This window comes from Rattus norvegicus, chromosome 9, assembly GCF_021556685.1.
Source record: "Rattus norvegicus strain SHRSP/BbbUtx chromosome 9, alternate assembly SHRSP_T2T, whole genome shotgun sequence".
NCBI lineage: Eukaryota > Metazoa > Chordata > Mammalia > Rodentia > Muridae > Rattus > Rattus norvegicus.
The window spans coordinates 81,485,897-81,512,968 of record NC_141542.1 but is presented as its reverse complement, the minus strand read 5'-3'; the positions used below and the strand labels follow the sequence as shown (position 1 = coordinate 81,512,968).

Below are 27,072 nucleotides of genomic sequence, written 5' to 3'. Positions count from 1 at the left end.
ACTTGGAATTTGAAAAGCATAAAATTTAATCAGTAGTGTTTTTGTTCCAAGCAAAAGAGGTATGTGTGTACAGAAGGAACGTACAAAACTAGAAAAGCAAATTGAGCCAAGGATAAGAAGGCCTTGAATTGTAGGTTAAAGCAACAGTGCCCAGTCCATAGTGGACACTCAGCTAATATTACAGATTAAACAACTGGGAATGGTTTTAGATACACTGAGTATAGTTTTACCATGAGCGGACTAGGTAGAAATGTTCTACACTTATCTGGGAACACAGGACCAGAGGTCAGTCTGTGTTGGAGAATGAAAGCAGAAGTTTGAAATTGAAAGCATACTTAAATTGATTGTGTACTTTAAGTCAGTGAAGACAACTTGGATAGTGCCTACATTTGCTGAGGAGACTCAGAAGGGGAGGAAGAAGATATTAGTTGAGACTAAGTGAGCAGAAATAAGAGGGGGATAAAGAGTATATTGTCACGTGTATTAAGTGATGTAAGGAGGGATTAATTTAGTTCATTGTTTGAGAGTATAGTCCATTATGATGGGGATGTCCTATCAGTAGGAGTGCAAAATGGCTGGTCACATTGCACTTTCAGTCAGGAAAAAGACATGAAGTCTGACACTCCTTTCACCTCTGTTTTAGTCCCCAGCACATAGGATGGTGCTGCCCTATTAGAGGTAAATCTCCCTACCTCTCTGTAAATGCCATCAGACAGAACAAGAGGTCTGTTTCTTAAATTCAGTTAAGTTGACAGTCAAGATTAATCGAACCAGGGGCTGGTGAGATGCCTCAGTGGATAAAGGTACTTGCAGCCAAACAGGATGACCTGAATTTTGTTCCCAGAACCCACATGGTAGAAGGAGAGAACTGACTCCAGTAAGTTGTCTGCTGACCTCCACACAAACGTAGAGCATGTGTGGCATGCATATGAATACATACATGCATACACATACACATACAAAATAGATCTTAAAAGAAGCAATACCAGCAGGGAATTTGGGGTGAAGCTTCTATGGAGGACCAACACTGTGTAGGAGGATGTGAGCTTTGAAAATAGTAGCATCTAAGTAATGAGGAGGCCCCTAAATGACTGTAGGAGTTCCATGCATGGCATGTGGCCTTGTGCCAGGTTGTAAGGAAAAAGTCGAGACCCCCCTCTCCTTTCCTCTTCTTCTTCCCCTCTCTTCCTCCTTCCTCTTTTTGTTCTATTCCAGTCATGCTTATTGGGATTTGAGTTTAGAGAATGTATCCAAAGAGACAGTTGTACCCATACTCTATGTTCAGTCTTGATTCCTATTGCATATGGGACAGAACCTCTCTACTTTTCGTCTGCTCTCTCTGACTTATGATTTCATGACTGGATTTTATTTTGTTTCATATCTGTCAGTATGTCCCAGAATTTCTATGAGCATTTATTACTATACAAATACTTTGTATGAACCTAGTTGTAAAAGTAACTTATTTGCCTGAAGCAATTGTCAGGCTTACTGCTGAATAAGCTCACCCTTTCTAGTTCTTTCTGATCTCTGGCTGACTGGTTCAACTCAGCTGTTGTGGCTCAAACTCCTCCCTAAACTGATTGATTCAATCAGGCCTCTCTTGGCTTCTGTCTGAATTGCTCTTTGTGGCCTCATACTAACTTGGACAATATGTTCTAATCTTCTGACTCCTTATTATCTGGCCTCTGCTGCCCTTCACTGAACTGCATGAACTCAGGAAGGGATTCATTTCTACTGCACTCACTTACTCACTCACGCACTCAGCTTAAAGGAGTCACTAGAGCTCAGGAATCTGCTTGCCTCTGTCTTCTGAATGCTGGGATTGAGGGCGAGCACTAGCATGCCTGGATCTAAACTTTTCAACTTGCTGTATACAGGCTGGCCTTGAACTCCCAAGAGCTGCTTGCCTCTGGCTTCTGAGATTAAGGCGTGTCATCCCAGCTACATCACATAGACCCAGAAGGGCTCTGGATGTGATCTCTTGCCAGAGCAGCCATCTTGCTGGATAACATTCCTCTACACTTAGTGCTCTTCTCACAACATAGCAGTCGCTTTTTATTGGAGTTTGGAGACAATGAGGCTGTTTCATGCTTACCTCAAGCCTTTCAAAATGGGGTTCTGCCTGTGTTCCAAACTGTGGGTCTTATCTGAAAGCCACTGAGTGCCCTGGTCTGCTGCTGCTGGCGTGTCTGTCCCATCAGGATATTTATGTGTCTTTGTGATAGAGCACCATAAAAAGTGACACACTTCATGGTTCAGAAAGGTCCTGTTGCTAGTCAGGTTTTCTGGTGGCTCTATTATATTGTGTAACTCAGAAAATTCCCAGTCAGCTCCAACTTTAACCAAAGTAGAGAGCCCTGAGTTCTGTCCACCACCCTCATGGTCACCCTGGCTCTCATTTTACAAATAGATCTGCAGAAGCAGGTTATCTGAGCTGACTCTACAGTGCTTTGTTCTTCCCAGTCCAGCACTCATTACCTTCTGACAGGCCACATGGAGGAAGTTAGCACCCTTGTCAGGCAGCTCAGGAGGTCAGGCATCCATCCTTCCTTCTCTGTGTAAGTCCCTAGTGTTATTACTCATACCCGCTTCCACCTCTGTCGAGGAGGGCTGCTGGATTCCACCGGCTATTAGCCTTGCCTAGTGAGCATGTCAACAGCAGATTTCCTTGTTAGAAAATGGCAACACAGTGATTCTCTATCCTGTTACATCTTGATACATGCATGGGATTCTTTGGTTTGAGCTCTTGATTACAACATTGACAAATGGGCCTCAATTTTTCTCCCTATATTCAGTGGGAAAATACTTCCTTTTATAGAAACGGTATTCTGTAATTGGGGCTGGGGCGATGGCTCAGCTGTTAGGAGCACTTGCTAGTCTTTCAGAGGACTGGGCTTTGGTTCCCAGCACCTACATGACAGCTCACAACCATCTGTAACTCCAGTTTAGGCAATCCAGTGCTCTTTTCTGGCCTCTTTGGGTATCAGATATCCATATACATATATACAGGCAAAACACTCATATCCATATAAAATAATTAAAAAAATCTAAAAGGAATTCTATAATTCACTGAATTTGAAAGGCAAATAGTATTAAGTAGTCCATTCTGATTTCTGACTTGGCCTTTGCTGACCTGATGAGTTGTTCCAGGGAGACCCTGGGAGCCTGTTGTTGATGAAGGGGTATGGTCCGGTGGAAGCTTCCTGGCAACTGTGTTGTTAAAGGCACACTGGAACAGCTACCTAGTGAACGAACTACAGGCAAAGCAGTTTGACATCAGCCACTTTAATGGCTCCAGGTAGCTGAGTAAGGCACCTGGTGCTTAAATGTGTACCACAGGCCGCCCAGAAAGTGTGCAGTTGAGCCAGACTTAGGACAGAGTTCTAATTAGCTCTCGACTTCCAGCTCTGTGCTAAGCTCACCACTCTGCACTGACACACTAGAGTTCATTTGTCAGAGGAAGGGACACTTCATGTTTGACCTGTCTGCATATGTTTAGTTAATTCAAAACCAAATGAGGTAGGAATAAATAATAATGATAATGATAATGATAATAATAATAATAATAATAATAATAATAATAATAGAGACTGAAGTCTACTCAAAGCAAATAGAGTGTAAGGAAAAGACAAATTCCCAAAACCAAAAAGTAACTCTAGAAAGGGGATCCCCTGAAGATAGCAATGTATTGTACAGGAGGACAAAAGTACTGTGGCTGGCCACCAAGTTCCTCAGAGCTTACAATGTAATTTGAAAAAATGGCTGGTAACTTTTAACACAATACAGTAAACCATGGTTGTAGAGAGAGCCTGTGTAAGTGGGAAAGGTTCTGTAGCTTGGGCAGAAGCAGGGAGGACTAAAGGTGCTAAGGTGCTAAGTTGTAAGTGATGTAGATAAGGGCTACACGTATTCAACATGTATCTGAGGGTGTGCATGTGTGCACTCGTGTGTGTGTGTGTGTGTGTGTGTGTGTGTGTGTGTGTGTGTGTAAGAAGCAGACAGACAGAGAGACAGACAGGTAGACAGAGGCAGACTTTTATATGTTTGAGCATAAATGAGCATATATTATACATTCCTGGGCTCTTAAAGCTTATCTTGGTGGGGAGAAGAAACGCTAGCTTTACATTAGTAAGGAAATTATATGAAAATATTAAAATATGTCAGCTATTTAAGGAAAAAGGTGATTAAGGTTTATTCAGACATGCAGGTCCTAGTGATGGTATACACTTCTGACATGACATGATGACAGTTTCACTTCTGTTTTATGTTATTCTTTCTCAAAACATGTAGCTTCGGTCTAATCATGAAGAAAATATCAGGGCAAACAAACTAAAGCCCACATACCGGAGGTGGGAGATGGCTCAGTTGGTGAAGTGCATGTTGTACAGGTCTGAGGGCCTGAGTTTGGATCCCTAGCATCTGCTGGCATGATTTAAAGATTGCTTCTTCAGCCTCGGAAAGCTCTGGATTTGATCCTTAGTAAGTGCGTGCGCGCATGCGCGCGTGCGCGCGCACACACACACACACACACACACACACACACACACACACACACACACACCTCTGCTGGGTTTGAAGTGGCAGATAACAAGGAATTCTGGTAATCTTAGGAGCTTAATGTAATCTAATTGGTATCTCTTCTATAAAATGAGAATCTTGTACTTTATGTTCATTTGATTACATTAATTTTTCTTAATCTCTGGTATACAAGATGAAATTGGAAAAAAATCCACTTCAAATTTCAGAATTATTAAATTAGTTACAGAATTCAGAAGACTGAGGCTTAACTTGAGACTCAGAAAGAATAAACAAACCTAAACCCTGTTTGCAGCTAAAACATTAGAACCATTGTATGAAATTCTATACAGTGCATATTCACATATTCAGAAGTAGTCAAGTTCATAGTAATCTCCTCTTTATAAGAGAAGCTGACCAGGTTCTATGATCTCTATATACCATTGATACAGCTAAAGGAAAAATTTTGGTCTAGGGGTATGGTTCAGTTGGTAGAGTGTTTGCCTGACATGCTCAAAGCCTTGGGTTTGATCCCCAGAAGTACCTAAAACCAAGTTGGGTGGTGAACACCTAAAATCCCAGTGGTTGGGAGGTGGAGGCCGGGGAATCAGCAGTCAGGGCATTTTCAGTTTTGTAGTGGGGTTGAGGTCAGCTCAGTAAATAGATAAGTAAAGTTTGTGTATATTAGTTCAACTTACATATATTAAACAGCATAGGTGCTATTGATTTAAATATTGGTTTAAATTGGTGATATTGGTTTAATGACCTAGCAGCTGAAAATGAATTGATTAGTCATAAAGTTTTTTTTTTTAAAAAGCTTGTGTCTCTGCCTTTTCACCAATGTATAACAGTATTACTAATTGATAGTTTTACCTACTTATAAGCAGTAAAAAGGAAAAAAAGTGTCCTAATGTTATCCCTTCTTTTGTTAAAGATACACAGGTATATGACTTCTGGGCACTTGAAATGCAGCCAGTGTGGCTGAATTCAATAGCCATATATGGTTGCTGTTGACTGTATTGGATTCTCTCCTAATCAAGGTCTCTTCTAATTGTACCCAACCATGGAGGTCTAGCACTTTCCAGAGAGAGTGGGTTAGTGCTCATGTAGCATTCATTCTTTCTGCTTAGGTCGAACCATAAGGTTTGATACCACAGATCCAGAGGGACGAAATGATGATCTAAAGCCTGCTTCTTGGGCCATAGTTTTGCATAGGCTTTTGCCTGGATCCCCACTCAGTTGTAGGCTCATAATCCCCTGACCTTTAGTGCTAGGCAGTATAGTCTCTCCTGCACTCTGAGGCCAATATGGAAGCCAGGGAATTTGGCACTTGAAACCGTTTTCTAGGAAAACTGGAGAATTCTGAGGGGAAGACTCACCATTAGGCTTTATTTCTTATAACCCAAGGAAGTGCAAGCAGTAATGTTAACTTTCAGGTTTACTCAAACGACAGTCTCTCTCTCCACTTCTCCCTGCACCTTCATAGCCAACAGACTGAGTGATTTTAAGTGTTGTGAAGTCATTCATGACTTTTAGGCTGATTGCAATGTAGGCGCACGCCCAGACTCCCTGCTGTCTTTTGGTTACTATTTTAGGTCAACAGTTTGGAGGTTTCTGCCAGGGCATCCTCTTACAGCTGCTCTCAAAGGCTTCTCTGGGTGAGTAAAAGCTGTTGGCCGTATTTCCCATTATCAGGTGTTCCACGTGCTCTGCTTAAGTTTCTCATACAAATAAAGAGTCATGTGTCTTCCCAAGACACAGTAGGAAGTTTGTATAGGTGCTGTCCTACCCCGTGTACATGGCCGCCATAGAAGAGGCATACAAATGGGAAAGTGACTGGGCAGACTCATGCCCTACAGAACACAGTGGACTGTGTGCCAATGTTGTCTTGTTTGTTTTCTCCCAGGAAGTTGAAGATTGGCGTTACATTGCTTTGGCAAACAGTGCCCTGCTGTCTTCACCGAGATCTCTAACAAGCCCCTGTGCTTCTCCAGGCAGCCAGATGAAGATTGCTTCCTCTCGTCTCCACAGCTGCGCTGCCGAATCACCTCTCTCTGTCGGCTGAGTGCTCATGACGCCTTTTCCTTGAAGCAGTTTAGAAGCGTGGACCCTGTGTCATGGAAGCTTTGGAGGTAGATGACATCAGCCCCGCCTTAGAGGTCACTGAGGACTTCTTCAGTACTTTTGACAGTAAGCTGGGAAAGGCTGTACAGCAGGCAGAGGTCTATGGGGTCCAGGAAGTCCCTGAACTGGTGGGGCACGAGGTACTTGGTAACATAACAGACAATGGTGCTTTGCGAAGCGTCGCTTCCCTGGGCAAGGGGACAATGATTTGGGACCACTGTAAGAGCAGGCTCCTAGAAACCAAAGCTCAAAATGTCTTCCCTGCCAAAGAACAGCTTATGGTCCAGAGAGGGACAGCCCCAGACAATCTTTCCTGGATGGAACAGAAGGAAGCATCAACCTTCAACTTCTTCAACATTTGTCAGCGTCGGAGGGACAGACCTCGCTCTGTGAATGACTTATTGGACGAGACCACGACTTTCAAGCCAGGACATGCTCGGTCAAGGTCCGATGTTACCCATGTTGACTGGCGGGTAGTCCTGAGCACCATGCCTTTGCAGCAACAGCAGCAGCAGCAGCAGGCGTCCCTTCACGGCCCTCACTTCCCCAGGCCGTCTTTTCTGTTGTCTTCATCCAATAAGGTTGAAGATGCTCAAGGAAATACAGGTATGGTTTACATCAGACTTGTAGAGAACAGCTGTTGATCTCTCCTCGTCCTCCCTATATCTACTGACTCTCCAACACCCACACAGAGCTTTCCTCTCTCCCACACTTTTGTATCTTTGCTTCAAATCAGCTCTCGCTTTATTTTCTGAAGAAGTATTGAGTGAAATTATGATTATGGTTAAGTCTCCCTTTCTAATCTTCTATGCTAGAATATTCTTACACCTAAAATAGTGTTTTCCTCTGAGCACTGCATAATTCTGCTTATTCATATCAGATGTTAATCAGATCACACATTGGACTTGTGCGTGTGTGTGTGTGTGTGTGTGTGTGTGTGTGTGTGTTTGTAGACACACTGTCCTGTAGAACTGAAAGCATCAGACATCAATGTCATTTCAGAAACTTACTTAGAATGAGGGACGGACAGTGAATTTCCAACGGAAATATTTCTTACTCCAGATACACGTGAGTGGCAGTGACAATCAGAGGACACAGAAAAGAGAAGGCACTGTGGCCTGGCTACTTAGAGGACACAGGGAAGAGAAGGCACCATGCCTTGGCTGCTTAGAAAAAGCTTGTAGGAGACATGAAATGAATTAGACCCTAAAGGACATGGAAATTCAGAAAAAAAAATCATAGAAGATGATAGTCAAAATCAGAGTGTGAATAAAGGTGAAATGGATGGGGTGTAGCCTACTTGTAGGACACCTGCTTAGCATGAAAGGCCCCGAGTTCAATCCCAGCCTGGGGGAAAACTGAAATGAGAGTGCAGTGGAAAGTGAGTGTGACCCGAGACAAGCTAACCTTTGGAATGTAGATTAAGGCGGTGAAGGTTCCTGTCCATGACATGCCACACTTCACATACAACACAGAGTCTCCCTTAAGACTCTTCTTCCCGCCACACCCACAACTTGCCACTTCTCCTCTTTCCTCCTAGACCAGGGCTTCTCAATCTTCCTAATGTTATGACCCTTCCATATAGTTCCTTATGTTGTAACCCCCAACCATAAAAAATTGTAGTTGCTACTTCAGAACTGTAATTTTGCTATTGCTATGAATTGTAATGTAAATATCTGATATACAGGATGTCTGATATATAGCTCCTAAAGGGGTTGTGACCCACAGGTTGAGAATTGCTGTTCTAGACTCACAGATCTTCAAGAACAGCTAATAAGGTTATAACTATAGGAGCAGAAGGAAAGGTGGGTTTCCTTATAAAGCAAAGATGTGGTGACTGATCAGGTACTAGGGAGACAGCACATCACTGGGGTCCCTGGGCCTGGAAGAATCAAGAGCTTTGTATTGATCCGTTACACTCATGTAACAGCTAAACTCTTCTACTAGCATATAACCGCAGTAAATGTCTGTTAGAGCTCACATGGGATTTCGTCAGTAAGTCACCATAACCATTGGGTAGGACCCAGATGAAGAGGTTATCATATTTCCAACTTTATTTTTCCAGTGTGTTCTGATTATAAATCTAAGAATTGGGCATCCTTGAGTTCTCTAATGCACTGGCCTTTCCCTTTGAGTACCTGACAAGCCACAGTTGTTACTCTTGTTTTTATTTTACTTATTTTTTTTCTAAGATAGGATTTCTTTGTGTACCACTGGCTGTCCCTGAACTCTCTCTGTATACCAGGGTAACCTTGAACTCAGAGAGATCTGCCAGAATGCTGGGTTTAAAAGCATGCACAACCACTCCTGGCTTGTGATTTAAAATTCTGAATACTAATTTTAGTGAAATATAAGTAAAATTGTGAAAAAGATATTATGACACATGAGCTTCGTGGGATTAGAATAACACATTTTAGCCACCACTTGGGCATTGCAACAGGAGTAGGCAAACTTGGGCAAACATGGTAGCCATCTCACCTCTTTCTAACAAGCTCTGGGGAGCAGTCAAGATGGGTCATAATTGTATGGCTTCCAGGTGAAGAGCAGGACCCAGCAAGATCGCAGCCTGAGGCTGGGGGTAGAAATGCGTTCCAGATTTGTGGTTGATTACCCGTTTTGAGCAGTGTACAGTTCTCGTCTAGGTGGATTTGTAGGCACAGAAGTCAGCCAATCTGCTTCTAGGTCAGGGCTGTCTCTCAGGGTGAGTTCCTAGTGGCTGAGCCTCCCATGGCACCACAGATACTGGGAAGGCAGTAGGTATGAGCTGACCTTAGTGATCTTAGCTGACCTAGTGAGCTAGTGAAGAAAGGATGCTTCAGGGGGTCCAGGCATGGGATGTAGCTTGAATTCTGTTTCATTATTTACAATGAGCATTATCTGAAAATGACTGGCTAATAATGTCAGGGGGTTAGGTCATAAAATGATAAACAGGATCAGACCTGAGGCACAGTGGCAACAGTTATTCTAAAGAATTTCAGAGTATGTGGTGGAGTCTAAAGCTTCGTTAGGACCAGCATCTTACTAACATCCTGGTGTCTGCTGTCCCTGGGCAGAGGCACTACTCTGAGGGCTTTGACTCCACTGTGAGAATGTCTGACTTCCAGTCCTAGCATCGATGTTAAAAGCACCATGCTTTTAACAAACACAAATGAGTGTCTGTACTTAATGTTCATCCCATCTGCATCACTGTCACATTACTTCCTGAGGAACAGGAATCATAGGCATGATGGAATTCCCCAGAAGATAAAGGAAGCAGAGTCCTGCTGTCACAGAATGAAGTCCAGACATATACTTCTGTCTTAGTTAGGGTTTTACTGCTGTGAACAGACACCACGACCAATGCAAGTTTTATAAAGGACAACATTTAATTGGGGCTGGCTTACAGGTTCAGAGGTTCAGTCCATTATCATCAAGGCAGGAGCATGGCAGCATCCAGGCAGGCATGGTGCAGGAGGAGCTGAGTTCTACATCTTTACCTGAAGGAAGTCAGGAACAGACTGAGCATCCTCAGGCAGCTAGGAGGAGGGTCTCCAAGCCCACCCCACAGTGACACACTTCCTCTAACAAGGCCACACCTTCTAATAGTGCCACTCCCTGGGCCAAGCATATGCAAGCCATCACAGCATCTTAAGGTAAAACGTCTAATGGCCACATGGGTGTCAGATATGTTTTTAGATATGAGTAGTAAACTGTATGCACACACACTTGCACTTATGTAGGTTTTATGTTTGTTTCATAGATTGTATGTATGCACACTTGCACATGGTAGGTGATGGTGTGACTGTCTAGAAAGAATATTCAAGTAAGACTCAGGAGTCTTTTCCAAGCTCTACTAATGACTCCCAATATAGATTTAGAAAAAACCTTTTACTGTCTCTATATAAATGTACCAAGACAGATTAAATTCTCTCTGCAGTCCTCCCAGCCCTAAAACTGTATCATTCTAGGGTGTGCTTGAGTGGACTCTGACGCATGGTGATGTGGGAACTAATTGCTATATTCAGAGCAACAATTAAAGATCCTAACTGAAACAGAAGCATGGTTAGAATCTTTTCACAAGTGAGAGATTTCTGTATAACTTGTAAGTCTACTGCTGCATGGACTGCAGTGGTAACTTTTTAAATGAAAAAAAAAATTAAAGGAATCTTTTATATTCATTGTAGAGCCCCGAAACTTAACCAACTACCAGAATGGAACGCACTCTCCTCCCTGACTGTGTCACATTTTCATCTGCTGGGCAAGGGCAGCGGTCAGCTGGGCTTTTGTTTCTGTAGGTGCCGCTCTCTGGTGACCCGGCGTGCTCCTGGGCCTGTGTTTTCTTGTTCTGAGTACTTTAGGAGAAGGTCTCACAGAGATTTTCTTTACAGCTAGACCAGCCCCGGCAGTCTAGTCCTTTATCCTAAGCTTTGCTACTGCTTCAGTTCTCTGGGCCCCATCTTTCACTTAAAAAAAAGGACAAATTTGGGACTTGTACTAAAATGACTGCTGTTTCAATTATGCTGCTTCTCAAAAGCCCTGGAGCCAGGAGAGATGGAAATATTCATGTGGGCTTAGAGTGAGTGAGGTCACCAGGACACACAGTATCTTGCTAAATTTGTGATTCACCCTCTCACAGATTAGTCAGGACAAAGATGTTGCTAAAATAGGTCACAGGAAGTTGTTTGTGTATGGTCACAATTTCCGCTGGTTAATGATCCCACTTTGCCCATGACCGCCATAGGAGACCCAGGGCACTTCACTGACAGCCCGTATTCCAATTCCTAACCCTGCTGTAAGAGACCCATGAGAATGCAGTGTTTGAGGGTCATTGTGGGTGTTCTCTTAGTGCACCTTATTCTCTTTTGACTAGGAAAACTGTGGTTATTAATTTTTCAAACTGCTAGAGTTACCTTTCTAAATCACAGGTCTTTTGTGCTACTGTGTTCATAGAAACGAACGGTATGGGGCCGGAGAGATGGCATGGAGGTTAAGAGTACTGGCCACTCTTGCAGAGGATGGGGCTCGATTTCCAGCACCCACACAGCGGTCTCCCATAACTCCTGTCCCAGGAGATCTGGTGCCCTTCTGACCTCTACAGAGGACACACACACAGTAAACAGATATACGTGTAGGCAAAAATTCATACAATAACAACAAAAGTATAAAACTAACAAAGTGTTGCTCACCATCACTTGTGAAGGTGTGTGGACTTCATGAAGCATTCGGGATCTTCTGAGCCCTGTCACCTGCCTGCGATGTTCTCTGATGAGGCTTTTTTGCCATTTTTGAATGGACCTTGTGTTTTCCCATCCTGGCTTTTGCCCAAGCTGTGTCTTCATAGTGGAGATTCTCTTTGTCCTTTTTTTACGTTAAATAAATCCCTCATTATCTTTCAAGGGCCAACTCAAATGCCACATTGTCCCTCAGACTTTTCCAGGGTTTTTTCTTCTTCTTCAGTGCCCTGTTTTTTAATTCCAAGTACATTTTATTCTGTTGTATATTATAGTTAAGTGCTTTCTCTCAGTCTTTTATTTTAGACCAGAAGCCCTTTAAAAATGTGAACCAGGGGTTGGGGATTTAGCTCAGTGGTAGAGCACTTGCCTAGCAAGCGCAAAGCCCTGGGTTCGGTCCTCAGCTCCAAAAAAAAAAAAAAAAAAAAAAAAAAATGTGAACCATATTGTAGAAAGCTTTGTGCTGGACCAAGTATGAGCCCATGGAAAGTTGAGTTCTATGTATGTGAATGTGTCTGTGTATGTGTGAGAGAGAATATGTGTGAGTATGTGTGAATGAGTGCATGTGTGTATGTATCTGTAAATATGTGTGATGTGTGTGTTTATATGTGTGTACGTGTGTATGTATGTGAGTGTATATGAGTGTGAATGTGTGTGTGTGTGTGTGAATGTGTGTGTGTGTGCATGTGCGTGTGGAGGCCAGAGAGCCTCATCAGATGTCTTCCTCTATTATTTTCTGAGGTAGGGTTTCTTTCTTCTCCTTATTCGCTGGATTGGCTGGCCAGCAAGCTCCAGGGACTAACCCTTCTACTTCAGCTTCCCCAGAGCTGGGGTTCCAGGCATGTGCTGCCACATGTGGTTGATATTTGCATTGATGTTAAGGACTGAAGCCAGGTCTTTATGCTTCTCCCATGACAAGCACTTTGTCAACTGAGCCATTTTCCTGTCCCTTGTGAAGTTTGTGCATTAGCACTTAGGAAAACCACGACAGGTAACAAACTGCTGTGCTCTTCCTTGGGACAGACTGTGTCTGTCTCTCTGCATTCCTCAGTTGCCTGTAGGCTTGGGCTTTCCTGTCCACTTAAGTGTGTCTGTTGTTCTTGTTCAGCTCATGTTTAGGCAGTAATGTTGGCAAGACTTTATGGGTGCAGTTTCCGACATTACTAGCCTTGATCACATACAAGTATGTTATATAGACCGAATAGGTTGTATTTAGGATATATATGTTTGTATATAAATACATATACACATATATGAATGTAACAATACTTAATGAAAAAGAGGCCATGAATTTGAAAGCGAGAAAGGAGTGGTATATGAGAAGTTTTGGAAGGATGAAAGGAAAAGAGAAATCCAATTATAATCTCCAAAAATAAAGGAAATGATTTAAATAAAATCAGGACAGAATAGCTATATTTTTCCTCCTAAAATGGAAATGGCTTCTGTTCCCCCTTCTTACCTTTAGCTGTGTCTAGTTGAATAAAACTTGTTATTAATATTCATAGTAAGAGACTTAATTTTGTATCCAGTCCCCTGCTATCATCTTATTTCTTATTTATAGTAGTTTAATATAATGGGTAATGTTGACCTGATTCTACAGGTGGAAATGGGAACTTGGACAGGTGAGCTGACCCACAGCCATCTGGGTGAGGCTGGGGTCCAACTAGGCAAAATCTCAGAGAGGACATGCGACTGCACCTTTACACTACCTCCTATCTCTGAAAATGTCTACGACTTATTTGCTCCACCACAGATAATACAGTTTGATCTAGGTTGAAGTTCTGGAGGTTCAAGTTCTACTCTCAGCTTGCCCACTTTGTAACGTAATCCTTGCCAGTCAATTTGCTTCCTGGAAGCTCTTTGCAGTCTTAAATGAGAATGTTTTCAAAAGCCAGGGAAAGGTGGCATAGCATGTCATTGTAAGGCCATTGACAGTTTTCTCATCATCAGTTACTGAGCACTTGCTAATGCCAGGCATCGTCTGCAGCAGTTCTTAGCAAAAGCCCCAGAGAGGGCTGGTCCCTGGCTTTTCTCTTTTTGCTCTTATCCTCAGTGTACTATATTAATGTCCTCAGTGTACTATATTAATGTCCTCAGTGTACTATATTAATGTCCTCAGTGTACTATATTAATGTCCTCAGTGTACTATATTAATGTACTCAGTGTACTATATTAATGTACTCAGTGTACTATATTAATGTACTCAGTGTACTACATTAATGATGTCTCTTTTCTCTGCGCTTTGGCATTGCATGCCTCAGCAGCTCCAAAGTTCATCTTCTGTGTCAACAGTCAAACCCAGAAGCAGGAGACAGCGGTTCTTTTGGGTCTCTTTCCCAGAGGCTCCTGGAGCACCCCAGTCTAGACTCAATCCCAAGGCAATTTCTAGCGAAGGACAATGCAGTATTGTAAGTGGTTTAAACAAATTATGATTCTTTCCTTGTGTTAGAGGAGAGGCCATGTCCTCTGAGCATATACCTGATCAAAACTTGGGTTCTCCTGGAGAAGCATTTCACAGGTTTTGTCTTAGCTAGAGCAGAGAGAGTAGAATTTTTAGATTCCTTACATTTCTGTGATTCTCTAAGTTACACAAAGGTGTGGTAATGGAATGCCAGTCATCTTAAAGTCTAAGTTAGGGAGAGTCTTTTAAGTTTATTTTCTTTAGATCATAGAAGCAGAGCAGAAAGCTCACTGTGGCACATAATGACATAAAAGTTTATCCTTGGGATTGTTTGCCAGGGTAAAAAGTTAAGTTTGTGATCTAGCCAAGTTTATATCAGAAAAGAGAAATTGATCTGGACTGGATTGCTTATGGCTACTACTGCTTACCACAAAAATAACATATCCGGCTCAGATTTTTCTTTGAGCCTATGCAGGTGACCAGCCTTTTCTTCTGGGTTTGTAAGGGAGAACAAATAAGATGACTTTACTCCTTAGGAAGGTTCTCCCGAGTAACTGTAAAGAATATTATTTGATGCTGGCACCAAACAATCTTTTCTGACAGAATAAGTTTATTAAGAAAATTCTTTGGGGACAACAGCAGGATATCAAGAGGAAATGAGGATCCAGTACTGATAGTGTAGTAGAGGCCTTGAGCCAGACCAACAACTCATTGCAATGAACATTTACAAGTGAAGACATGTGGACAAAAGGGCATTCTGTGGGGTACACTGAAGCTTCCAAGACTAGGGTGTGTGTGTGTGTGTGTGTGTGTGTGTGTGTGTGTGTGTGTGTGTGTGTGTCAGGGGATGTTGCAAGAGAGGAGGGTGAATACAAAGGGATGGGAAGATGAGTAGGATTGGGGTGCATGATGTGAAATTCACAAAGAATGGATAAAAAGTTAAAAAATGCAGAGAAACTGAAGAAAAAAGGAAGCGTGTGTGGGGTAGTGTGTCTGTGTTATGCTGGGCAGAAGTGTCCTGGCACCACGGAGCATGCTTAACGTGGTTCATATGCTTCATGGGGAGTGCATGATGAGTGTAATCTCATTAGTTTCACTTCTCCCCTGCCCATCTAAGAGAGCAAAGCTTTAAATTAGTTCAAAGTGATTTCGCTAGCCTCTGCCTTGAACACAATTGAAAACTAACATGAAACCAATTAGAGAGCTGTCAGCTGTGTTTCGTGAGCTAGAATTGTTAGAAAAAGAGTAATGTTAGTGATCTAGGATACCAGAGAAGTCCTCAGTGAGGAATGAGTATTCACCTGGGTTCCGAGGGCTAAGCTAAGGTGGTGAGAACACCCCTACATAGAGTGGGTGGCCAGGGAACTGACCTGCACAGGAAAGCAGGGGCCCAAGCTCCAGAGGACATTCAAACCAGGTACACTGACTTAATGTGGTATGTCTCAAATCTGTTTTAAGACAATCAAAAATATCCTGAGTGTTGAGATTAGGATCCTTTATAGGAAGTTTGGAAGTTGTCAGGAACGGACGGTAGAGATAGGACAGCCACTTTTCTAGTAGCCATTTATGCCCAAGTAAGGGGCCACCAATTAGAATAGCACTCTGGCTTTCTTTTGCATGCTCCACCCTGGGACAAAAGGGGTGGCCTCTTAGCAAATTAGGAGAGGAACTAGGTAAGAGCCTCTCTCACCAGAAGTCCCAGTTCTGCTTTCAGTCTGCTCCAGATCTGCTCCTGCATGTCAACCGCCTTTCATGTGAGTCTCAGGAGGGGAGGACTGTGGCTGTTGAGGGCTGCTTGTGACACTACCCTATAATCCTGGGGTTGAATTTGCTACAAGCCCTAAGTTGTATCCTCCAACCAGCTGGTCATTTTATCTGCTTGTGTCTGACGACCTTGTCAGGCTCAGTTAGTTTAAATCTTTGGTGAGGAAAAAGAATGCAGTTTACTGGGTCTCTCCAGCTTCATGGGCATGTATAATGTATTGATGGGTAAAAAAAAAAAAAAAAACTAGAGAAGCCAGTTAAGCCCAACACTTCTGGAGTCTGTGGCAGGAGAAGCAGAGTTTGAGGCTAGCCTGGACTCAATAGCTAGACCTGTCTTAAGAAAGGAATAAGAACAGATGGACGGAGTGGGAGGCCCTGCTAACTTTTATCATTTGAGGAGATGACTTAAGTCTGACTGACTGTGGCAAGGAAAAGGAATGGGACATGTGAACAGTAAAGAGGATCAACTTGGGGACAGCTGGAGTATAAACCGATAAGAAAAGAAAGACCCACCGTCTGAGTGCCGCTTCACCTTCCTGCCTTTTCTCAATAACCAGCTCCACCTTGTCCAGCAATGACACTCCGCCTCCTCAAAACATGGCAGAGCTTCTCAGATGGAGGTCTTTCTTCTCTGAGCCCATTAGTTGAACTTGTTGAAGTATCAGGATGGACAGTACCTCTTAGAACATGGATTATTAATGTGGGATTGTGAAAATAACATCATGATTTTGAAAGTTCCCATTTTTGCCAGCTGGTGGTGATGCGTGCCTTTAATCCCAGCACTTGGGAGGCAGAGGCAGGCAGAGCTCTGAATTCAAAGCTAGCCTGGTCTACAGAGTGAGTTCCAGGACAGTCAGGGTTACATAGGCAAACCATGTCTCAAAAAAAAAAAAAGTCCTGATCGTTTAGATAGAGACACATCTGTAGTTGAAATGGAATACTTTCAGACAATCTAGGAAAATAATGAAATACAAATTGAGTTAAAGAGGTAGAGGTGACAAAACAAAACCATAGAAACTTGGAGTGAGTGTGTGTGTGTGTGTGTGTGTGTGTGTGTGTGTGTGTGTGTGTGTGGTGAATGCATATGTTTGTGGATACACTTTTGTATGTGTATATGGAGACCAGAGACCAACAACATCACGAGCCTTCCTCTGTCTCTTTCCACCTTGTCTTTTGAGACAGGCTTCTCACTGAATCTGAGCTCACTGCTTTGGCTAGACTGGCTGGCCTGCAAGTCCTCACCAGCCCCTGAGCGTAGGGGTTACAGATCTGCACCCCTGCCTGGCTTTTTACTTGAGTGCTTGGGATCCAAACTCAGGCCCTCATTTGTATTTACCTACTGAGGTATCTCCCCTCCCAAATGCTTTTTGAAGCTGAATGAATAATCTTCACTTTTTACATGTCTTTGATGGTGTTTGAAATTTTCCATAATGGAATATTGAAGGTCAAGCTTGAGAACTTGGACTAAGTAAGTATGGCTTTTAATGTATGACTGGGTTTAACCTGACAAAGAATATGGAAAGGGCTAAGAGACCCAGAAAGCTATGGAATAGCCAGGAAGGAGGCAGACTGACTCTTGATGAAGATGGATGTCATGGGAATGGAAACTTTTTGGAGAACTGATGAGGAAATAATGGTAAAGAGGAACTCTGATGAGCAGGGCTGCAGAAGTCAGTCAGGTGCTGGCAGGAGAGTTCTCCCTTCCTCTTTAGTTAGTCATGGTTCTGATACACTGCTGTGGGGAGGACCAGGAGAAGAGGAAAGAGACCTTTATTAAGAGGAAGTGAGCCAGCTCTGACGGTCAGCAGTGATGCTAGGCGGTGGGGAGTACAGGCCGTGGGCGAGCTTGCTTGCTTCTTAGTTTTAGGAAGAAATTCTGTGGTTGCTTCATCATGAAAAGTGTGGATTATGGTGATTTTTTAAAAAAAATGTTTCTGCATTTTCAGGAAAATGGTATAAATCTTTTTATTGATCTATCTGAATCATTTGTATTCATTAAGATTGAAATTTTGAACACTTTAAAACGTATGTATAAATTAAATGAGTTAAAATCATAAGATCTAAGGAAAACTCTAACTATGGCAAAATAACGAGTTCAAATTTCTGTGTGTGTGTGTGTGTGTATTTGTCACTAGCAAAAAATATTTAAAATAAACTTCAGATCAAATAGAAAGTCATAGTTGCTAGAAATCAGAGAGACATGGTAGTTCCCCAATCCCCATATAGTTAAAGATGGTTAATCCTTCAAGCACAAAATGTAAGAGAATATGATATGGACACAGCTAATCTGAGAAAGGAATAGCTTCCTGAGGAGCTTCCCAGCCTCTCCTGCCTTCCTGACTTGTTTATTAGTTGTTGGGAGACAGGCTTTTTCATGGCAGCCTAAGCTGGCCTCAGACACAGTGATATTCCTGGTTCCACTTTGTGCAGGCTCGAGCCTGGAGGAGAACAAAGATACAAATTCCTGTTGGGTGGGGAGGCAGTGTTGGAGCACACTTTACTTTAGTACCCTGGAGATTTCCTAGTGAGAGTCCTTGTCCCTTCCATGTGACCTGTCGTCTACTTCTGAGCATGTACCTCAGAAAGGAGGGAACATGGTCTGCTGTGCCTCCGTGCTGAGGCCTAGTTATAGTCCAGCTTGGAATTCCCAGCAGCACCAGTAAAAGGCTCAGGAAAGAAAGACAAGGAGGTGGTAATTTCTGTCTAAAAGCAAGAGATGTGGTTTCTGCCTCACTCAAGGTCTCATAGCTGAGCTGCCAGGTCACAGGAGGGCTGAGCAGGACACACAAGCCTAATTCTGACTGTGAGAAGGCAACCTGATGGAACTCAGAGGGCACAGGGGGCAGCAGTGCCACCCGCAGCCTGCCTCCTGCCTTCTGCGCTGTCAGGAGAGGGTGCCCGAGAGTCGGCGCCCATTATCCCTTTCTACAAAGGGACAAGTGTAGCTTATGAGAAATAATGGTATTTTAGTTACTGCAGAAACAGGAATGAATTAACGTTACAGAGATGTAAAGCAGCTGAAACAGGCCTTTTTCCCATTCTCATCTCTCCTTTCCTCTGGTGGTTTGGCATTTTAAGATGAGAGCTAGCTAGTCTGTCCATCTGTCTGTTCTTCCTTCCTTCCTTCCTTCTTTCCTCTTCTTTCCTCCTTCCCTCCTTCCTTCTTCCCTCCTTCTTTCCTTTTCACTTTGCAAGTGTGATCTGTCTTCAGATCTCTTTGCAAGAGTGACTCTGTCTGTGGCTGTGTGTGGAATGTATGTCTCCTATGGATACTCTTTCCTGGCAGACCAAGGCCTCAGGAGACCAGGCATGGCAGCCCTCAGGAAATAGGCAGAAGGATCTTAGTTTGAGGCTACCCTCGGCTACAATAAGAGAGCCTGTCTCAAGAACTAAACTTTCAGGAGGTCTCTGTATTGACAGTCCCTTTTATTATAGTATGACATGGTATTTTGTGAGAGTTATCACAGATTGAAGATGCTGCGACTTGATAAATTTGCAAGTGAGGGGAAGGGAGAGACAAGGATGTGAAGTGATTATGGCTCTCGTGGACTAGATATTGTGCTAGAACTTTACTTCTAATTTAACAAGTACTCTTCTTGTTTTTCATTTTTTATTTATTTAAGACAAATACTTGCTTGTAGTATAGGCAGGCATGGTTCTCAATGCGTAGCAGGGTATCCTTAGACTCGAGCTCCATGATCCTCCTGCCTCAGTTTTTCTAGTGCTGAGATGACAAATATATACCTGTACCCACCTAACAATATTGCATTTACTGACGATCTGGTTTGTAGTGATAAGGTATTGTCAAGTGTACTGTACTGTAGAAAGGAAAAGAGATCTTATTTCATTAATGAAGATACACTTTAAAAATAAAATTTAAAATATTGTTTGGACATTAAATAGCTTACAATAATATAGTCTGATAAAAGCCTGTGATAGAAGAATAATATTGTAGGGCTACCTGATGCTGACCACTGCTGTGTGTCTATCAGTAAGATGAGGGGAGGTGAGAGAAGTCAGGAGGAAAGTGAAGTATGTGGTCGCTTACTGAAGCAGCGGGACAGAACCTCATAAGCACAGTAGACTCAGAGAGGAAACTGCCACCTGAGACTCTCCTTGAAGGCGATGTAGCAGAGGCAAGGGTAGAGATGGTGCTATCTTGAGGGCTCCTGGGCTTGCCTGAGGAACAGGAGTTTCTAGGCAGCACAGCTTACACCGTTTCTCTTCTCCCCTTCTGGCTTCACCAGCCTAGGAAAAGACAGGAATATAAGCAAGGAATTAGCTTGTGTGCAGGAATGTGCTCTTGTGTTTTGGAGCTCTATAGAATTTACATAGAAAGGGAGGGACCTGGCAATGTGACCAATGTACAGGGCATGCGGGCTCTGTTCACAGTGCCCGGGCCGCCTCTGTGTCCCCTCATGTGTACATTGTATACTCTGTATGTACTCTTGTACTTGTTCATTACCTCAGGGTAAAACATTTCCTAGATAATACGTCTTACCAGTTAGATGCCACCCTGGAATGTCACTATTTTGTTTCATCTGAACCAGGAAGATGTCTCGCGCACACACACACCCCGCCCCCTGTGATAAGTTTCATGTGCCTGCCTTCTCATAATTAATTAATACTTGACTTTTCTTTTCTTCTTTCTAGAACACAAGCAGACATTCCCAAACATACTGAAGAAGGGTTATCTGGAGATCAGGAAGAACCATGACAGTTACTGGCAAAGCTGTTATGCAGAACTCTCACCCTACAACTTAAACTTCTACAGCCTCGATAGCAGTGGGAATCAGAACCTTTATGCCACGTACCAGCTTTCCCACTTCCAGAGCATATCTGTTTTAGGCAATCTGGAGGCCAGGATGGTAGACACTGTTCTCTACGACAATTCTCAGCTGCAGCTAAAGGCAGAGTCCCCGTGGGAGGCGTTGGACTGGGGGCAGAAGCTCTGGGAAGTTGTACATGCTGCTGTGCCCAATTACATGGCACGGCAGGAGGAGAAGGCAAACTCTCCAGGACTTGGTCATCATGTTGACTGTGCACAGAACCACTGTTTACAGAAGAAATCTAGTGGGCTGCTGGCCTCCCCTGTCTTGGATAGCCCCAAACAGTACCAAAACATCCTGAAATCAGGGACACTCTACAGACTGACTGTCCAGAACAACTGGAAGGCCTTTACATTTGTGCTGAGCAAGGCCTACCTTATGGCTTTCCACCCTGGCAAGCTAGACGAAGATCCCCTCCTGAGCTACAATGTAGATGTGTGTCTGGCTGTGCAGACAGACAACCTGGATGGTTGTGACTCTTGCTTTCAAGTCATTTTCCCTCAGGATGTCCTCCGCCTCCGGGCTGAGACCCGACAGAGGGCTCAGGAATGGATGGAGGCTCTGAAGACAGCAGCTAATGCTGCAAGGAGCTCCGAGCAAAACCTGCAAGTCACACTGAGAAACAAACCCAAGGATCAGCTCGGTGGCCATGAACTGCGGAAGAACAAACGCCAGTCCGTGACCACCAGCTTCCTGAGCATCCTGACTACGCTGTCTTTGGAGCGAGGACTCACTGCTCAGAGTTTCAAATGTGCAGGTATGGACTCAGAAGCTCGCACTGGAGCTTCCCCAAGCCCTGTGATGGCAATTCACCTTTAAACCTTCTCACACAACAGGGACTCTGCCCCACTCCCCCAAAATAAAATCTGAGTGGTGCACAGGAGGTGAAGACAGGTTGAGAGCTCCTGTGGGCTAAGTATCAAGTCTGCCAGGGCTACTGTGCTACAGTGCGAGACCTTATTTCAAAAATAACCCAACCCAAACCAAACAGAATCCGTCCATCCTGATACCCTCTGGCACTGTAAATAGAAGTCGCCATGCTGTACCTCAGGGAATCAGAATGACTTGGCCAAAGCCTGAGCAGAATGGAATTTAGGCTTCCTGAGTCAGCCTTCTTGAGAAAAGATCACTCTGACAGTGTACGTCATAGGTTGCATCCCAGCTAAGTACTGACACTCCTTAGGCAAGGCAGACGTTCCTGGTTCACAGCTGAAGTTGATCACGACCTGTCAGATCCCGTTACAGTAGAATCTGTAGAAAGTCAGCATTGAGGGCAGTGGAGATGGCTAAAAGGAGGCTAAACAGTGGTGACTGCTGAGATAGGAGAGAAGCCCAGTGTCCCTGGAAGCCAGTGTAAGGTTGACACAGAGTGACACAAGCTCAGCGTCTGCCACAGTCTAAACTCTTGTGATTCCTCTATATCCTCATTCTCCTCACCCCCATAAACACTGAAATAGGAAGAGAAAGGAGTGAAAAGGCCTCCCCGCAAACCAGATTTGTCCATCTACTAAGCTAAATTAAAGTTACCTCTCTTCCATCAAACCCCCAGTTTATGCTAACTCAACACAAAGACAGATTAATTGGAAGCCCAATTGAGAAGTTTTAAATTGAAGCATTTAGACATACAAGTGTGATGTCTCAAGTGGGTGAGAACAAGGAGCTCACCACCAGTCAGCGCAGGTTTCATACTCCGTTCTTGCCCTGCATTGCAAAAAGCAAATGGTGGTGGTCAGAATGGAAACCCACTGCAGTTACGATGGCCAACTTTGTATTGGAAAACAGTGGACTTTAAGGAGGGGCTAAATGACTGTGCATAGCAGCTTTCAGTGGGGTTGGCAAAAGGAGAAACTCTGAGCCAGCACAGAAGCTACAGGAGGTAGTGTGTGTCTGTCTGTATGACAGAGCAGACTTTGTGCTGAATCACTTAGCTACTTTTGGAAGTGGTTTTGATAAGAAAATACTACTTTTAATTTGCCTTGCTTTTTTGTTTTTTACTTATTTTAGGAACTGTTAGCATTTCAGTGTCTTTTTGGTACATGTATTATATATTTCAGAATTCAGGCATTCAACAATACTATACTAATTGTTTACAAGATAGGCATTCTGAATTCATAATATACTTGTATGACATTACATTGCTGATAGAGTCTGTAAATTTCTTGTTACTGGAAAATAGGAGACTAACCCAGCCTTGTTCTCGACGTGGTCACTGGCTCTGCCTTAAGAGACTGTATAGTAAGAGAATGAAGAAAGCCTTGTGTGGGCTGCGAAGGCTGCCATTCAGTTAGCACTTCTCACCTGTCTCTCAGTTTGCTCCTCAAGGATTATGTGTTGCCCATGTGTGGCATTGCACTGAGAAAAGGGAGTGTTGGAGAGCAAGCCCAGCGCATCTAAAGTTGGAGAGAGAGAAACGGGAAAGGCAAAGAGAGGAGACGAGGCACAGAGAAGGAAGTGAAGTAGAAGAGGGAAAGTGTTACATAACGGGCAAGGCGTTCTGGCAGTGTCGTCACCCAGTTCCCTGTGATAGGATGTCTCCCTTGGCTGTCTAAATCCGGAGCTTGATAAATCTGGATTGTTGGAGGGTGGCTGACAGGGGCGCTTGGGCAGCCCAGGCACAGGGTAACAAGTGTAGTATGGGTTGCTCTGCTCATCTGCTGCCTCAGGCTTTGGTTTGGCACTCCAGTTGGGTGCAGGTGCGTTTCATTAGGGTAAACTAACTTACATAAATAATGTACAATGTAGCACATTCCAGAATAAAACCAGTTCTGTTTCATCATCCCTTTTCCATTAGAGAGGGTGGTATTCACTCGCTTCACAACTTGTGTGCTTTGCCGGCCTTTGCATCCGAGTACTAAACAGGGAAGGAAGGTTGGTTTCCTGCCTCAGGTTGGGAATTATTCTCTGTGTCCTGTAGGGGGCAGAGTCTCAAAAGAAAAAGAAAAGGAAAGAAGAAAAGAAAAAACCGTGTTAGACAAACCTGAATATTTTTTAAATTAGTTGGAGGTTGTGGTATCAGAAGTTGTTAAAACAGATGGCCCTTTTAAGGATCCATGTTTCTCCCAGGATTGGTCATTTCAATCACTTGCTTTGCTTTTTGTAACTGTCCTCCTGGTGACACAGACTGGATGGAAAAGCAGCTAGAGCTCTCCAGGATGTCAGTCAATCAATCAGTCCAGCACACTGGACTTTGTGGATTCTTTGGGAAGCAAATTCACGGATGATCATGGCTTTAGTGCATCTCTTTGGACTGTTAAGTTTTTAACATCTACTTAGTCTCTCCCTCATTAAATATTTTGGATGAATACGTGTTAGGCGGAAGGTTGCACTGAGTAGGCTCTCTATTCTGTTGTCATTTGGTTACTATTCAGAAGAGCCGCAAATATGGCTTTTACATACATAAAATATGGACGGTTGGCCCTCTTTCACTAAATTCTTTCTCTAAGTGAAGACTTCTTAGGTCGCCTAAGTTTTAAACAGTTCCTACAGAGGAAATGGGGCGTGACCACACCAGGACGCCTGAGGGTATGGTTCTGAAGCTATATGCTGAGCCGTAACTGCACAGCTCCTGGCTCCTGCTAGACTTAGGATAGATGTGTCTGAAGCTGCATAGCTTCCTCTCCAGCTCCGTGGCAGCTAAGGAAGCTCTTGCTATGAGAACCTAACCATGTTCGTGCCTGTCTTCCAGGGACCCCTGAGCTTGCCTGTCCCACTTCCTGACATCTAAGAACCCATTCCTATACTCGTTTGATTATTTTCTGCTTGCCCAGTACTTGGGTGTGCCTGATGTCAGAGCTTTAGAAATGTGGTTGTAGCCCCTTTTCTCATTAGATTGTAGGCAGCTAGGAAAGCCAAATTGCATTTATTAAATAATTACTTCGGTAACTGCCCAAAGGAGGCCACAGCCAGATTCACAGACATGACAGCCACATTCCAGATTCCAGAGCCTTCAGAGGTAGATAGTGCCAGTAGGACTGTAGAAGATCACTTCTGGACTATAAAAAAAAGGCACTTGATGCAGCTAAACTTCATGTTTGACGATGACATCACAGAGTTCTTGAGCAGAGCAGTGCATTCTGGGCAAGGTGCTGCAGAACTGTGATTTGGGGATGCTTTAATATCACCTCTGTGGAAAGTTCTGCAATAGAAAATGAGGTGTGTTTCTATAGTGAAACTGCGGGCTGGAATTCAGAATTGTATTTGACAATGAGGAATCTGTGATGTTAAAATATCAATGCTTAAAAGGTGACTGTGCAGTTTATTAAAATATTTATGAAGCAAACAGCCATAAGTGGTTCTAAATTTGGTTATTCATCACTGCTGTATAAATTAGACTAAAAACAACGCGCTTGTTTTCCTTAGGAATGTGACGTGTGTACCTACTCAGCAGATATATAGTTTTCTTGGAGTTTCCAGTAATTTCCCAGCAATTAAGAAACCTAGCAATTGGTTGGGGATTTAGCTCAGTGGTAGAGCGCTTGCCTAGCAAGCGCAAGGCCCTGGGTTCGGTCCCCAGCTCCAAAAAAAAGAAAAAAAAAAAAAGAAACCTAGCCATTGGGTTGGGTAGCTTGAAGAGCCTGTGACTGAGGTGTGATGGGGATGCAGTGCTCACCTTCAGAACTGCTCCTCATGTGACTCTTCTGTAACCTGGATGTGACTTGAATGGCCCACTCAGGCCAGTGCTCAGGGGTGGAACTGAAGTTGAGTGAGCCCAGGGAGTCCTCCTGTGCTTCCCTCTGCCCTTTTTATGGCTTTGTCCCCTGGCTGCTGTTTAACCTCTGGGGACTGTTGTTGGTGATTGTGCATCTCGGGCATCAAGAGCTGTTACTTTCCTTTTTCTTCCCCTCCAGCCCTTGGGAGGGGGAAAACTCAAAGGGGGGAAAAGTTTTGCTGTGAATTCTTCAGCCATTTAGTGCAAATTCCTGTAATTACCGGCATTGTGTCTTCTCTGAATGGCACATAATACAGCAGAAGCCATTCCTAATTGAGACCTTACAGGAGGTACAAATCCCTTCTTTGTTCAGCCTGACAAATTAGTGCCAGAAAGTGGCAGGGTCCGAATGGGAATCAAAGGCAAGAAGCACAAAGATGGGACTTAAGGCTACAGTAATAACCCTCTCTTGTCCTGAAGGGAAAAAGTAATGACCAATGAAAATGAAGGCTTTTTTACCCCGTGTGTGTCTGTGTGTGTGTGTGTGTGTGTGTGTGTGTGTGTGTGTGTGTGGTGTTGTTGTTATAAATTCCCTTGACATGACAGCACCTCTGGGCTGCTCTATTTATTTAGCAAAAGTGATTAAATAGTAATACGACAGGGTAGCCCATTGTTTCCCGGGGAACCCCCATCTCACAGACCCCTGTTGCCTTGGCTAATTGATTGACAATGAACCTCTGAGAAAGCAGTTTGTTGTTGGACCTGGGATGTGGAGCATCCCTGCACCCTGCTGTGTGCATGCACAGTTGGCTCATTTCTGTGTGAACTGTACTCCAGTTTTTTCTTGCCTCACCTTACTGCTTCTTTCTCCCTTTGCTCCCTTTCTGCCTTGCATTACTTCTCTGCTCTCCTTTTCCTCCCCAACACAGACAAGCAGGTAGAGGAGAATTAGAATTTTGGTACAGGCTTTGGAGAGATTTATCTTTGGGATCAACTCTCCATCCCTGCTGAGGGTAAGATAGAAAACAGTAGACAACGAGGGAGGGAAGGGATTGCAGGTGCTTTCTGGCAGTTTTTAACGTGTGGGAATGGTGGACTGGAAGTAGTGTTCGCTCTAAGATTTTTTCCCCCTAAAATTTCTTGTTCAATTCCTTGAAGAGGAAAAAAAGTCCTTACACCAATAGCATTTACGTTTTGGGGGAGGGGGAGTTTGGAGCCAGAAACAAACCCCTTTTTCAGTGGTTCTCAGTTCCTGAGAAACCAGACTTAATTACTTGAAGATCAGATCTGGCTGTTTGTTGGTGTAAATCAGGACCTTAAGGATGCTGGAAGCTGTGGGAAGATGACTAAAGGCCTCTAGGCAGATAATTAATGGCCCCCTGTTATATATGCTCAACTAGCTAAGCTGAAGATAAATCCCTAATTTAACTCTGTTACAGCTGCAAAAACAAATCATTGTAAGCCCTCAGGAAAGCAAAATATGTTAAACAAACAGTATCGACCTCGCTAATACCACATGGCATTTCATGTGATAACGGAGGGCATATTTCTGGCAAGTGCCTGTTTTATGGCATCGTTTAG

General features: G+C 43.6%; 1 protein-coding gene and 1 long non-coding RNA gene across 10 annotated transcripts in view; one reads left to right on the top strand and one right to left on the bottom strand.

The window, feature by feature from the left end:
• Window positions 1-27,072, top strand: part of Plekhm3 (pleckstrin homology domain containing M3) — a 158,960-nt gene that overhangs the window by 13,009 nt on the left and 118,879 nt on the right. For 8 of the 9 annotated variants that reach the window (NM_001431256.1, NM_001431255.1, NM_001431257.1 and 5 more), the window contains 2 exon segments: window positions 6,422-7,245; window positions 20,668-21,600. In NM_001431256.1, coding sequence (NP_001418185.1) covers window positions 6,633-7,245; window positions 20,668-21,600 — 1,546 coding nt within the window. In that variant the 5' untranslated portion in view covers window positions 6,422-6,632. 9 annotated transcript variants of the gene reach the window in all.
• On the bottom strand, window positions 9,990-12,079 carry LOC120094696 (uncharacterized). Its single transcript, XR_015629611.1, has 3 exons — window positions 11,805-12,079; window positions 11,529-11,710; window positions 9,990-10,115 (listed from the first exon to the last, which is right to left on the bottom strand). It is a non-coding gene; the product is annotated as an uncharacterized LOC120094696 (long non-coding RNA).